Genomic DNA, 14,286 nt, shown 5'->3' with positions numbered 1-14,286 from the left:
AAGATAATACTAGTTTACTTCCTTTAGAAAAATTAGGAGTCTACATAGGTTGAAACTTGACAAACTTAGAAGAAATGTTTCTTATAGTTTTTCCGTAAGATACTCTTCCTTATAAAGGGTAACTAGTATCCTTTTCTTAAAATAAGTCAACAAACCTCTAAACAATAATGTTAGAAAGTTACTTTGAACATTTCCCTAAAGTTACGGCATTTTACAAAAATTATCCTTAAAACTATTTTTCCTAAAATAGGGTTTCTTGCCGAGTAAGTCTCCCAAGCTTTTCACTAAAATTGGTAAAGCTCGTATTTTGGGACTTTTCCTATAGTTAACTATTCCAAGTGCAAAGCTTAAGGAAAGAAGAAGAATTAAATAAGGCTTGGAGTTTTCAAAAGCTATAGAACTTGATTACTAAAGTTATCAGGGCTAGATTGAGCTAAAGAAGATTATCGAGTTGGAAAGTTTTAGGCAAAACACTAGATATGGAGTTTTATAATATAATACTAGCTGGGAAATATTTTTGGTTAATTTTGAACGCAGCTACTCGAGTTCGCAAGGTCGATACAATTTCCCCCCGCTCCGATTCCGTTTCGAAATCATAATATGGATTAAAATATGGCAAAAATCACATAGCAAATTACTAGGGTTTCGTCAATCATTAGCCCTAGCTTTCAACAATTGCATTATTGAATAAAAAAAAATAAAATGATCAACCAAGGTTTCATCAGTCATTAGCACTTGGTTTCAGCAAACCCATCATAAGCAAATAAAAATAAAAGTAAAGCCCCCAAGACATTTCAGCAATTAACTTCCATCATCCAGTAATACTTTATAAAATCATTCCAATGGCCAAGGGTTTCATCAATCATTAGCCCCTAGCACCCAACCAATAATTCTTGTAGCAACCAAGCTAACATTTCAAATGTTTAAATTTACTAACAAGTATTTAGAACCAAAGACCAAGTTTGCAGCAGCTTCCTACTCAAGTATTTGATCCAAAGCCATGAAGTTCCATCCATAATATCCCATTGTCACCCCAACATTCAAATGCATGACCATCTCGAGGTATTATAAAGCGAATTCAATAGTAGTACAATTTTTCCACAGCCCCAAAATATATACAGAAATCAATATGTAATTCTTTATCAAACGCGACTAAGGCTGGAAAATTTTCCAGTTTATATCCATAGCTACACTTCATTATTTCCAAATCAATCTCCCAAGATATCAAATGATTCATTGCCAAACAGTCTTCACAGATTACGTGCACATTTTGACATGCATTTCGAGTTCCTAACACCCCAAGGAACAATTCCAGGAACCACTTAAAATTTCCCAAGTCAAATTGAAAATTCTGGTTCATAATCAAATTCGAGCAACAGGATTAGGCATCCCAAAGAAAATTCAAGAATCTGTCCAGCAATAACAATGGTTCTTAAAACAGGGTTTTTTTTGGTTGAAACAGAATTTTTTTTTTGTACTCTATTAGGACATGTAAACACGTAGCTAGCTAGTAAAGGTTTCCAAATCAAATCCAGGTTCAAGCTACAATTATACTCATCTAACACAAATCCAGAAATTATATCAGCTAGTCTCGAATGATCATTCATGAACCAATTTTTCTGCTTTCATTTTATTTTCTTGGTTAGCCGAGCTACAAGACCTCATGCAAACTTCAATTAACATGTTGTTAACTAGTTAATCGTATGCATCAACTCATATCATCACCATAAGACAGATTGAGCATTAAATATCAAATTTAAGGTCTCGGAAAATTTCAGCTCATAAGAGTTCCAATTCATAAAACCAGAATTTTTCCAAGTTCCTAGTTTCATTGTCCAATCGTGTAACTCAACATGCAGGCCCTTAAGCATTTTGTCTTCACTTGGATAGTTAGGATTATAACCACAGCTTGTCATAATTAAGCAAATTAAGCAAATCATTTCTTAATTAGTCTCGGCAGAAGATTTTCATCAAACCAGAATTTCTTAGGTTCCTTAACTCATCAATCAACTTCATAGAATTAACATGCAGGGTCCTAGACATCATAAACATTAAGTTCCACTCGGCTAATTACACTTGAGTGCTCAGGTTATCACAAGAAAACAGAATTTCAGTTGCATTTCCAAACCATTCTCTCGGCAGAATCATTCTCAACAAAACAGAATTTTCTAAGCTCCTTAGTTCATCATCCGATATTTTCTTCAGTTAAAGCCTTTTATTTTGCCCCTAATTCTCACATGCACAATTGCTGAGTTAATTAGCTAACATCCAGACCAGAAAATCAGCTCGGCAGCAGCAAAACACATTCATAATTCCAGAATTTGGTGAGACTACACTCGGATGAGTTTGCATGTGAAAAGTTCTCTTTCATTTTTATTTCCAAAGTAATCCAGGCTAATTAAATTCATGCATGACCCTAATCATAATAATCATCCAAGATTCAGTTAGTTAATCACCATTGCATGCTCAAATCACTTCCGGAAAACACATTAGAGTTGCATTTCCATCTCAGCTACTCGGCAGGGGTATTTAACCGAAACAGAAATTTTCCTAATAGCTTGAATTCATCATCCGATTGTACCACAATACATGCATGACTTTATCATCTTGTTTTCAGGTGATTAAACACAAATTCAACCTCTGATCATCCCACAATTTACATGTTACAGCTACAACAATCAAGCTCAGCACACGGCAGAACCATTTACTCTTCCAAACCAGATTCTGGTAGCTTAATATCAAATCATCATCTAGCTAATTACATCATCCGAACTTAAAGTCCTCTCATGCAAGTCCAGAGCTTGCTTATATTACCACTGGTTATCCATTTTATAGTCCAGAAATTTACCTCACTAGGTGCTCACTCACTCGACAGAACGCTGAAGTCTATCCCTCTCTCTCGGCTCTTCTCCTCAAGCACGGGTAAGTTGGTTCTGGTTGGGTTGTAGTGGGTGCAGCTGGTGATGGTGGAAGCTGGATAACTACTGGCTGAGCTTGGAGAATGCAGAGGGAAGTCTGCTCATGGTTCCTCCTCCTCTCCTCCCTCTTCGATGCTTGCGGACAGAACCAGAAATGGAATCGCAACTCTCAGCTTCCTTCCTCACTCTCGGCTTTATGGAGCAGCTCGACCTCTCCCTCACTCTCGGTCGATGATAACAATGTAATGGTGGAGTGTGGCCTGGGGTGAAAGGTTGCAGAAGCTAAAGAGTGGAGGTAGAGTGTTGGTGAGGATTGAGTGCGCAGTTGGTGAAGAAGAGCATTGGCCGGATGAAGAGGTGCATGATCATTGTGTTCCGGGGAAGTGTTTGGCATTGCGGAAAATGGTTATGGCCGTGGGTGATTTTGTGAAATTGTGAGGGGTTATTCTAGTCTTTTCACTTCTCCTCCTATTATTTACTTAAGTCCTTAGTTCTAACTTAGCTCCAAAAATTATCCCCAAGTGTGATTTGAACGCCTAATGATTCGCTAATCTTGCAAGGCTTTGGTTATCGAAATTTTATGTCCTAAATATGGTTAGAGTACTTGTATTGTTTTTATCTAGAATTTATCGGTTGCATAAAGATATTGAGATATCTAGCTACACTTAACCTTATTCGAAATTAGAATTTGCTATATAACAAAAATTAAGGAATTATTTTCAAGGAGTAAACTTAATATAACTCAAGAATTATTAACTTAGTGTAGCAAAGCTAAGTGCTTTAATAGTTAGCATCGTTATATTATTTTGCACACGAAAATTATTTTTATTTACTTGTTTAAAACAAATGAAATAATGTGGTAGATTAGAATAAGAACTACGAATGAAACATGCACTAGTATATCAAAGCGAGTGAAAGTAATACTAGAAAAGATTTAAAGAATACGAATGCTAAATAAAAGTGAAATTGAAGTATGCATTGGTATTTCTGCAAAATTCAAGGTTCTCACAATTTGCTATTTAAAAATAGCATTTGTATTATTACTAATGATTGTCTGGAACTAATAGTAAAGGTATACATTAATATTGGTTGTTTATGACCTATATCAATGAATTGTCATTATTTACCTTACTTTAACTTTATTGTATTTGATGATATTTGTTTATGGGACATGCATCTTGGTCACTTGAATTTTGAGAGTTTGAATTTTCTTACTAAGAGGAATATGGTGTATGGGTTGTCGTCTATCGATTTTTCTGCTAAACCTTGTGAGTCTTGTATTTTGGAGAAGAAACACAGAGATCCTGTTCCCAAAGGCAAGACTTTGTGAGCTAGTCAACTATTAGAGTTGATACATTTTTGGCCTGTGCTCAGTTGAGCTACCTTCCACCAGTGGTAGAAAATATTTTGTTACCCTCATTGATGATTTTAACAGAAAAACTTGGGTATAATTTTTAAAGAATAAATACGAAGCCTGTGATATTTTTAAAAATTTTAAAGTGTATGTTGAGAAGCAAAATAGTCAATTTATTAAAATTTTGAAAATTGACAGAAGCACTGAGTTTATCATTTGTGATGATTTTTTTTTTTTATAAACATGGAATTAAGCACTAGTTGACACTCAGATACATTTCTCAGTAGAATGAAATGATGGAGAGGAAGAATCGCACTCTAATGGATATGGTGAGATCAATTATGCATGCTAAAAATAAACCTAAAGGTTTTTCAGCAAAAGCTATTTTCTATGCTGATTATGTTTCTAATAGATCTCTTGTGCAATGCAATTTTGAGAAGACACCATAGGAGTTGTGAATTAATAAAAATAAAAAATTTCTCATTTGAAAGTATTTGGTTGTCTTGCTTATTCCGATGTCCCAAACTCTATCAGGAAAAAGTTAGATGACAAAGTAGAAAAAGTGCATTTTCATTGACTATGATCATAAAATCAAAAGTTACGGGCTGTTAAATCTAGACACCAGGAAGGTCATTATAAGCAAAGATGTCACCTATGATAAGCAATAAGCTTAGAATTGGTTTAAAAAGTGTTAAATTTTATGTCAAAGCATCCATCAATGCCATCATATTTTGATGAAGAAACTTCTTCTGATCAAATATATGTTTTAGATATACTTGATTACGCCACTTTTATCCAATTAACAAAGCAGAGGATAGAGGATATATATTTTCTCCACTTTTCACCCAGCCGCCCTCTTTCCTTCTTTGACAAGAAGAAGGAATGTATCAACCAATGTAAAACTAACCTAAAGGTATGGGCCAAGGTTTGACGTACAAAGTACATAGCGCAAGTGTATACATTATTTATTATTGAATAATAGGAAAAACATGTTGACATTTTGTTTCTTTCCGATCAAATTATCTGAAAATTTTTTTAAAAAAACTTCAATGAAACTCAAATCTAGGAAAAATTTCAGAGTTCGATGATAAAAAAATCAAAAAACAAAAAAGGTCAAAAAAAGAAAAAAGAAAAAGATCTTGAAAACACTATGGTAATCATCGAATTTAAGATGTAAGTAAATAAAATTATTCTTATATTTACCAATTACCCACCTTCAAATGCTACAATACGTTGTAAGGATAACCAAAAATCAGTAATATAATTTTTTTTTGAATATGTTGAATTAAAAAAATGAATTACCCATGCAGCTGGAGTGGGGATGGCAACCCGCGGGGCGCTAATTTGCGCCGGGGGGGGGGGCGGGGGGAATTTTTTCCCCCGTTTAGAAATGGTTAAAATATATATATATATAATTATATATATAGTATTTAATTTAATTAGTTACAAACTTATGATAATGATATTATTAGTTATGTGTATTATCTAATGTATATTAGTATATGTAATATAATTGATATTATCAATTATACTAATAATTATATATGTCTACTAATAGAAATTATTAATTAGTTATATTAAATTTACTAATACATTTATAGTAAATTTCTAATTACACTTAATACAATAACACTTTGTTCTAAAAAAAAAAGGCACAAAACACAATAATGAATTAGTGATTGTATTTTGGGAAAATGACCTGTTTCATCCCTCACATTTCGTAAAAAAATTCTTTTCGTAAAAGTGAAAACTTGACTACTTTAGTTGTATTTATTTCATCATATTGGATTGTATTCAAATAACTTTTGTTTGATTATTTCTATGAGTTTTAATTGTGAAATTATAATAAATAATAACTTGGTGATGTGTTGATATTTTAATATTTGATTATTTGCTAAAATTTAACTATAATAAAATTATATAACAAATTTTTATTAGCCCCGTAGAGAAAGCGGGATAGGGTAGGGATTGAACGGGGGCCGGGGGGGTGGGGGAATTAGTAGACCCCATCCCGCCTTGTTGCCATCCTTAAAATGGAGAATTGAGTTAGGGGTATAATTGCATGGTCAGGGAAATAAAAAAGCATTTTTTAATTAATTTAAAGTTAAGGGGAGGTGAGTGCTATTTATCTATAACACGTGACCAACTCATAAAGGAACACTGGAATTGGACTAGTCTTGTTTCCAAAGAAATCGAGCTCAAAAGCCCTGTCCGGCAGCAGGGAAAAAGAAAACTCCTGAGAAATCTAGAAAATAGACCATGTCGGGAATGGAAAGACTGCAAAGAATGTTCGCCGGCGCCGGGGGCGCTTTAGGCCACCCTCCACCGGACTCTCCGACTCTGGATTCATCGGAGCAAGTCTACATCTCATCTCTCGCCCTTCTCAAGATGCTGAAACACGGTAAACAATCTAGGGTTTCTAGTTGCCATCTATTGCTAGTTTCTTCCCTATACATGCTGTTTATTGGTTGATTTGGTTAAAGTTATTCGGGTGTTGGGGTTTCGGTCATGTAATTGGCTAATTAATTGGTTTTTTAGGGAGAGCTGGGGTACCAATGGAAGTGATGGGGCTGATGCTTGGGGATTTTGTGGATGAGTATACTGTGCGTGTTGTTGATGTGTTTGCGATGCCGCAGAGTGGTACTGGAGTAAGTGTTGAGGCTGTGGATCATGTTTTCCAGACCAATATGCTTGATATGCTCAAGCAAACTGGCAGGTACTAGACTACTAGTCCTTATATTGGATTTTTTGTAATTTTTGTAGATGTTCTAAAATTTTGATGCATGACGTTGGCTATCGGGCTATGAAAATTATTGGTACTTGGTCTGAGATTTACAGAGTAATTTCTGGTTCAAAGTTTTGGGAGAGCTTTTCTCCTTTCCTGGTTTGTGTGGGTCGTTGGTGTAGTTAGTGGAAATTAAAGAGATCGTCAAATGCGATGTAAAAGAAAGGAAAAATGTCAACAAATGTTAGAGTGGTTGTCCCTAGAACTTATTATTAAGCCCAAGTCCTATGCTAACACATAATGTTGTTTATTCTGTGTTGACTTTTGTGTTGCAAAATTTTGCTGTTTGGATTTCTGACTTCATTTTGGGGGAGAAGCTGTTGTTCTTGAGATAGAAATTGGATAAAGGAAACTATCTAGGACTTTTTGTTGTGGTAGTGCTTGATTGTTCTCTGAGCTTGTATTTGTAATATCCTATCCTGTGTTAGAAATTACTATCTAGGCAATGTATGTTAGGTTTTGATGCCAAAGTTTGAAGATAACTTGTCGAGTAACTCACTCGATTGGTGTGATATATACAACAAGAAGAAAAAGTCATACCTGTTTAGATAAGTATCTTTTAGGGCTTCTAGCTACATACATGCATGGGCACTAGTCTCCTCTTCCTATTGGTAGATTAAGCTAGATGGTCCACCTATTCAAAGCTTGTGAAGAATTTTTTGGCTTTTGTAATAGCTCTAGTTCTAATTTCGTGATCCTGTTGTTCGCTTACTTTCTTTGAAGGACTCCATTAAATCTCTTAGAATTTTTTAATTTTCTGGCTGAAAGGCCTGCATTTTTGGTGCTGCATTTCAAACTTATCTTATGTCTTAGTCAGTTATCAGATGTACGACTCATCTCTTCAAGCCCTCGAAATGCTTTGAAATAATCACTTCAAATGTGAAGTAACAATGACACAAAGAACATCCTTTACGATTTTTTTTGGCCTTGTATTTTTCATGTTTCTTAATGTATAAATTAAATCTATCTGTTAATTGTGAAAGAACCAATTCCAATGTTGTGTTCATTTGAATTTATACCTCGGCTCAACTTCTCCAATAGCACATAGAGATATTCTGTTATTGGAATCCTTGGTGTCTGGTTTGGCTTACTTTTCGCAGTTGTTCAAGTGATTTGTTTCATTCCTCTTTCTATTAGCGCCTCTAATGTTTTAAGATTGCCTTGAATTTTTTCTTCTCAATAACTTGTTATGGTTCTTTCTACTTTTATACCTTTTTGTCTCCCTGTTGGCTTATTGTCACAGGCCAGAAATGGTGGTTGGTTGGTATCATTCGCATCCTGGATTTGGATGTTGGCTTTCTGGTGTGGACATCAATACTCAACAGGTTTGTTTTCTACTATAGTATCATACACTTTCCGTCTTGCCCTTTCCTTTTAAGAGGTTATCACATCCAACTCTTTTTTTTTTTTTTTGTTTAAACACTATTACTAGTAGCTTTCAACTGGTCCCTTATTATTCTTATCCTGGTGTATTCTGGCATTTATTAGTCATCTAGCACATAACTAAATTCCCCTTTCCTTTTTCTGCTCTTTTTCTTCTTTCAATGTAACGTTTGGACTTCTGTTTATTCCTGAAGTAACATCAAAACAGTTTTTGTATTTCTACTAAACACTATGCATCTGCAAGCATGTCATTTCTTTCTTTCTTTCTTTCTTTTTCCTGATATAGTCATCTGCTGGAATAGTGTTACATGCAGGTTTTACATTCTTTCTTCTAGATACACTGGTTGGTTTGTATTAGATTCTAGTTCTCGAGCATACTAATATTTGAGTGTTTAGTCATTCTTCATCCATAGATGGTCCTTTAGAATATAGTATCACTTGGAAATAGCTAATTTCTGAAATTTGACTAACTTGCTTGCATTTTGTAGCTTAAGCTAAACGGCTAGTTTTTAGGTATCAGTGTTGACTAGTCAATTTTGTGGTGCTGTGCAGAGTTTTGAAGCTTTAAATCAAAGAGCCGTGGCAGTTGTGGTAGATCCAATTCAGAGTGTTAAAGGAAAGGTGGTAATTGATGCATTTCGGTTGATTAATCCTCAGACTATGATGCTCGGGCAAGAGCCACGGCAGACAACATCCAACCTTGGTCATCTAAACAAACCATCAATCCAGGTCAAGCTGAAGGCTTTCTTTGGTTTTGTTTTTATTGGATATCATAGTGTGATAGGTTCTAGTTGATAAATTGGTCTCTCTTTTACAGGCATTGATCCATGGTTTGAATAGGCATTATTACTCAATAGCAATCAACTACAGAAAGAATGAACTTGAGGAGAAAATGCTACTTAATCTTCACAAAAAGAAATGGACAGATGGGTTGACACTCCAGAGGTTTGACACACATTCTAAAACCAATGAGCAGACAGTTCAGGTTTGATTCAGTTTTATGGCACTGCAGAAAGTTCTCAAGTGAATTGTATTGAGACAACTCTGTTTATCTGTAAGTTTTATAACCTTATGGTGTTTGGTGCAGGAAATGCTAAACTTAGCCATCAAATACAATAAAGCAGTTCAAGAGGAGGATGAGCTGCCACCAGAGAAGTTGGCAATTGCAAATGTGGGAAGGCAAGATGCCAAGAAGCATCTCGAAGAGCACGTTTCTAACTTGATGTCATCAAACATTATTCAGACCTTGGGAACAATGCTTGATACAGTTGGCTTTTAATGACTTTTCTTTAGGAAATGCCAAAATGCTTGATATTTGATTCTGCTGTCCTATGAATGTGATCACTTATTTATTTATTAAGGTTACAGTCCTCAATATTCATGATTCGCACTGTCTTTCTGATGTTGCACTTGGATTAGAGTGATCAAAACATTTCCATGAACAGCATTGATTGTAATTCAGTTGTCATCGTACATCTTTTCTCTTGTTTTGTTTGAAGTCGTCTTTTTGTGGTTTAATGAAATTCTGCACTGATTTCTCTCTCATATTTCCTCTTCGTTTATTATTTGTTTTCTTCCCGTAGAGTCGGTTAGAGGGATAATGACGGGAGAATATCCTTTTGCTTGCACTCCTGATGAAAGGATGTTATCAGGACCCAGACGGAATTAACTTTTGTTCTTTATTACTAGAAGACAAATCTTCTGTTCGTGGCCCTGCAATAATTTAAAAGTCTAAATGCATACACAGTGGATCACCAGAATTATTGAAGGTGCAAAGCACGTTTTTTTATTCTACCGTTACGCAAACAAGAACTGAACTTTTACATATTGTTCGACATATAAACAAACAAACCATGCACAAGATGATCTGAACTTTTTCACCATTGCTGCTTAAACCTGATTTATGAATGAAGCACAGCGCTTAATCAGCATGCGAGCTTTATCTGAATAGGGATTAAATATATGGAAAACATGATCCTCCCCTGGTGTCTCCACCATCTCTGCCTTGCCTTGCCACTTGCTCTTGGCCAAGAACTCGTAATAGCGCCTTCCCCTATCAGCCAAGATATCGCTTTGTGCAACAAATATGATGATAAAATCACAAGCCAATCTTGAGAGACTTTCAGCACCGCCATCTACAAATGGATTAATCAAAGGATCATCACAGCCTTTACCAGATGGACAAACAAATTGCCACCATTTATCAACCATGCCTTTTCTCACCGGATCTTTAGCCTCTATCCCAATTGGATCTTCGCCCCAGAAATATGGATGTATCATAATAGTTCCTCTCAACTTAAGTCCCCCAATCCTAGGGGGGTCAGCATAGCCAGCCCGAATTGCCATGTGGTGCGAAAGATTGGCCCCTGCACTGTCCCCTGCTAGGAACACTTTGCTGAAGTCAACGCACTCCCTTAGCCAATCTTCAGAGCCTTCACCAGAAATATGTGAGGCAACCCATTTTAGCACTGCCCAAGAGTCTTCATAGGCTGCAGGAAGCGGGTGCTCCGGGACAAGTCTGTAGTCCACAGAAACAGCAATAATTTTAGCCTCTGCCACCAGCAGGTTGAGACAATTGTGGTATTTTGGATCAGAGGGAGATGATATGCAAAATGCTCCCCCGTGAAAGTAAACGAGTAGAGGGAGTCTCTGGGTTTTGGTAACCAGGTTTGGACGATACAACCTCGCGGTTACACCGGCTTCTGGGATGACTATGATGTCTTTGGATGAAACGCCAGTTTTTGAGTCGAAGGCTGCTGGTGTGATTTCAGTGCCCAAGAGTCTTTCCACGGTTCCATCTTTGTAGACCCTTAGGTAGGGGGGAACTTCGTCAGCTATTTCCGAATTGTATGAGCCCATATTGTGTGCGAAAGACACCGAGAAAGACGGGAAAAGTGAAGTGAGTTGCTGAACTGCGGAGACAGCTCTATGCACTAATAAGTCTGGAGGGGAAGAATTTGTAGAAGTGCTGTAGGACAGGCCTTGGACTCTTTAGAGTTTAGACAAGGCACCCTTGGCAGTGCTGGCAACAAATAATTGCTTTAGTTGGTGGGCGCCATATGCTGTTGTTGGAGCAAACCATGCTGGGCAAATAGCCACTATTTGGCCAACAATGCACAATTTGAATGCGTAAGGCTGAGACAGCACAATGGCGTAATTATGATAGGTGGTTGACAGTCCTAACGAAATATTACAGAAATAAATTACTACATTTCCATTGCAAAGATGCACAAATTTCTTTGTGATGATTGACAACACATTTAAGACGTAGTATTATTATTTCATGTCTTTCCCCGTGGAGGAGTATGCGATTGGATAAATTACTATAGTTATGGTTTCATACATTTTAGGTACTTGGGCAGCCATTAGCCAGAGATTTGGAAGAGAGAGTGTTCGGACCCTAATTAAGTCTGTTTTCTGTCTGTTGCTGAAGTGGAAGAGCTACTAGATTTCAGAATTGCTGAAAGGCTGTCCATCGTCAACTGTTGTTTAAACATTCTTTAGAAAAATGCTATAAGCCAAATTGGTTTATTGATTCAGAACAATTTCCCCCTCCCAGCAAAGGAAAGAGTGTAAATTTCACCTCAATGTTCTTCGTTAATTCATCACAACCATGCATATCTAGCATAGCATTTTCTTGTCCAAAAGACATCAAGAGCTAGGTGGGTAACTTACCACACGATACGATCCTAATAGAAAATTATAGCACCGAGGAAGAAGACGATATTCATGGTAATCCTTTTCTCTACATGACTATCTTCCAATCCCCACAAACGACTAATGATCTCAAAATATAACCTAACTCGCGATGGATGATTATTGGAGTTGAATCTATCAAACTTTTTCCTTAAAAATAAGAGGTTAGTTGTCTAGCTGACACTTGACATGACCAAAAAGCATATATAGGACGAAGATGTTAGCAAATAGTAGTAGTAGTTGACAATTTCCTTGTCCAGGAGTGAGACTTTTCTAACCTACCGCGAGTTTGACCAAATGCAAGCATAAACGCCCACGATTCTTGCCTGATCCTTCGGGGAAAAAAATATCAATAAACCGAATGCCAGACAACGCCTTGCGACAAACTGAAAATGATTTTAGAGTATATATACATGCAATTGGCTTCCCAGATTTATTATATTGTTATTGTAGATTACGATGATTAGAAAGGAATACTATGCGTTTACCTCAGATTTAATATGCAAATTCGTTGTTTGGTGATACTGAAGTTTTGGGATCATGAAGGGATAGTTTTGGAATGTAGAGCTGTGAAGAATTGCATTTTTATTCTTTTATTTTTCTTTCCTTTCGGGGGTTAAGATCTCTGGTTCTTGAATTCTACTAGCACCAAAGAGTAATTCTCAACAATCAACTTGGTTGTCCAGTCCTCCAATCCATGGTCAAAAATGGCTTTTACTGAAGATTAAAGAGGAGTTGAGCTGGATCTCTTGCTTTCTCATTGGACTTCTTGTGCGATATTGCGAAACAAACTTTAAACTAACGTCGTCGTTCCGAAGAGGAGATGAAGATTGAATTAGATTCCACGCTAATTAATCCCATGCTTAACCACAAGAATGTCTGACCATCCCTTCCCTGCCTATCCTGCTCCCACAAGAAAATTATAATTAACGAAAAAGCAAAATGATGTAGCCATGTAAACAACGGATTAAGATTTTAAAATGATGTAGCCATGTTCCCAACATATTCCTTTTGAAGCTAAATAAAGCAAGGAAATCCATCAATGAAGCAAAGGAGTCGTGTCCTTGTTGAAGAAATCAGCCAATCTTGGGATCAATAATATTTTTTGGCCTTCTCAGATTGCAAACTGTATAAAGGCAAGGCATGGTCCTCTTCTTCAGTCTCTTGGATCTCAACCACCCCCATCCATCCGATCCGACCCAATACTTGATAATAAAGCCACCCTCTATCCTTCAAGATGTCTTTCTCAGCCACACCACACAAACAAGCAAAGCACCATCCCTTGCCCCACCATCTACCACCGGGTTGACTTTCCTATCAGGGTCTATGGACTCCGACCCGATAGGACCGAAACCCCCAGAAAACGGATGCACCAAAGCAAGTCCAAGAATATCCAAACCCAACTTCAACTCGGGTTTCCCAGCAGCCATAACCAGATTTTGAGCTGCATTACCCACAAATAAACACACGTCCAAAGTCTGCATGGCTATCCAACCAAGCGTCAGGTCCATCACAATTACGGTGAGACGCAACCCACTGGAGCGAAGCCCAAGAATCCTCATGTCCAATGGGAATTGGGGAGAGGGTGCTCCGCAGCCCTTCTTCTCTACAGTGAACGGAAACCGCAACCACTTGAGCTTCGGATACCATGGTATTGAGGTAAATATGGCAGTTGAGAGTGGAGGGCGTGGAAAGACAAAAAGCCCCTCCATGGACGTGAAAAAGAAGAGGAAGTTTATTAGTAGTATTATTACTAGTACTATGATGGTTGATGCTGCTGAGGTTTGGGAGGTAGATTCGAACGTAAACTGCAGTTCGAGGTGCGATGTCAAGTATGTCTTTGGATGCGGATCAGTTCCTAAGAGTCTTTGGACGTAGCCAACGCCTGTTTGAGGATCAGTTCCTAAGAGTCCAAAGCCATTTTTGTAGACTCGTAGTAATGGAAGGAACTCAAAAGTCTAATTCAGCCTGCTCTGTATCCATTGGATAATCTGAGATGAAGGGAAAGGAGGAAAATTGGAAGAAGGGTCCGTTTGGTTCCATGAAAAAATTTTGTTCTTCAGTTTCATGATTTTGTGGACTGTTTGGTTAGCTTTTCAAAGCTCCTTCAAATATTTTCCATTGCAAAGACTCCACCATAATACCATGGG

General features: G+C 37.0%; 2 protein-coding genes across 2 annotated transcripts; one reads left to right on the top strand and one right to left on the bottom strand.

Moving 5' to 3' along the window:
* Positions 1 to 6,434: 6,434 nt before the first annotated feature.
* On the top strand, positions 6,435 to 9,985 carry LOC113714896 (26S proteasome non-ATPase regulatory subunit 14 homolog). Its single transcript, XM_027239030.2, has 6 exons — positions 6,435 to 6,673; positions 6,811 to 6,988; positions 8,301 to 8,382; positions 8,993 to 9,169; positions 9,258 to 9,425; positions 9,528 to 9,985. The coding sequence occupies exons 1-6, from the start codon at positions 6,532 to 6,534 to the stop codon at positions 9,717 to 9,719; spliced, it is 939 nt and encodes a 312-aa protein (XP_027094831.1). The 5' UTR covers positions 6,435 to 6,531; the 3' UTR covers positions 9,720 to 9,985.
* A 215-nt stretch (positions 9,986 to 10,200) lies between these two features.
* LOC113713597 (probable carboxylesterase 2) lies at positions 10,201 to 11,442 on the bottom strand. The gene has a single exon (XM_027237353.2). The coding sequence runs from the start codon at positions 11,297 to 11,299 to the stop codon at positions 10,331 to 10,333; it is 969 nt and encodes a 322-aa protein (XP_027093154.1). The 5' UTR covers positions 11,300 to 11,442; the 3' UTR covers positions 10,201 to 10,330.
* Positions 11,443 to 14,286: the final 2,844 nt, after the last annotated feature.

Source organism: Coffea arabica, chromosome 10c, assembly GCF_036785885.1.
Source record: "Coffea arabica cultivar ET-39 chromosome 10c, Coffea Arabica ET-39 HiFi, whole genome shotgun sequence".
NCBI classification, from domain to species: domain Eukaryota; kingdom Viridiplantae; phylum Streptophyta; class Magnoliopsida; order Gentianales; family Rubiaceae; genus Coffea; species Coffea arabica.
The sequence above is the reverse complement of the archived record's forward strand: the minus strand, read 5'-3'. Positions and strand labels throughout refer to the sequence as shown.

Excerpts from the sequence above, each read along its gene's own strand:
- LOC113714896 (XM_027239030.2), top strand. The coding sequence starts at position 6,532 with ATGTCGGGAATGGAAAGACTGCAAAGAATGTTCGCCGGCGCCGGGGGC. Across the intron at positions 6,674-6,810 it reads TCTCAAGATGCTGAAACACG|GGAGAGCTGGGGTACCAATG; the intron begins GTAAACAATCTA and ends TTGGTTTTTTAG. Across the intron at positions 8,383-8,992 it reads TGGACATCAATACTCAACAG|AGTTTTGAAGCTTTAAATCA; the intron begins GTTTGTTTTCTA and ends GGTGCTGTGCAG.
- LOC113713597 (XM_027237353.2), bottom strand. The coding sequence starts at position 11,299 with ATGGGCTCATACAATTCGGAAATAGCTGACGAAGTTCCCCCCTACCTA.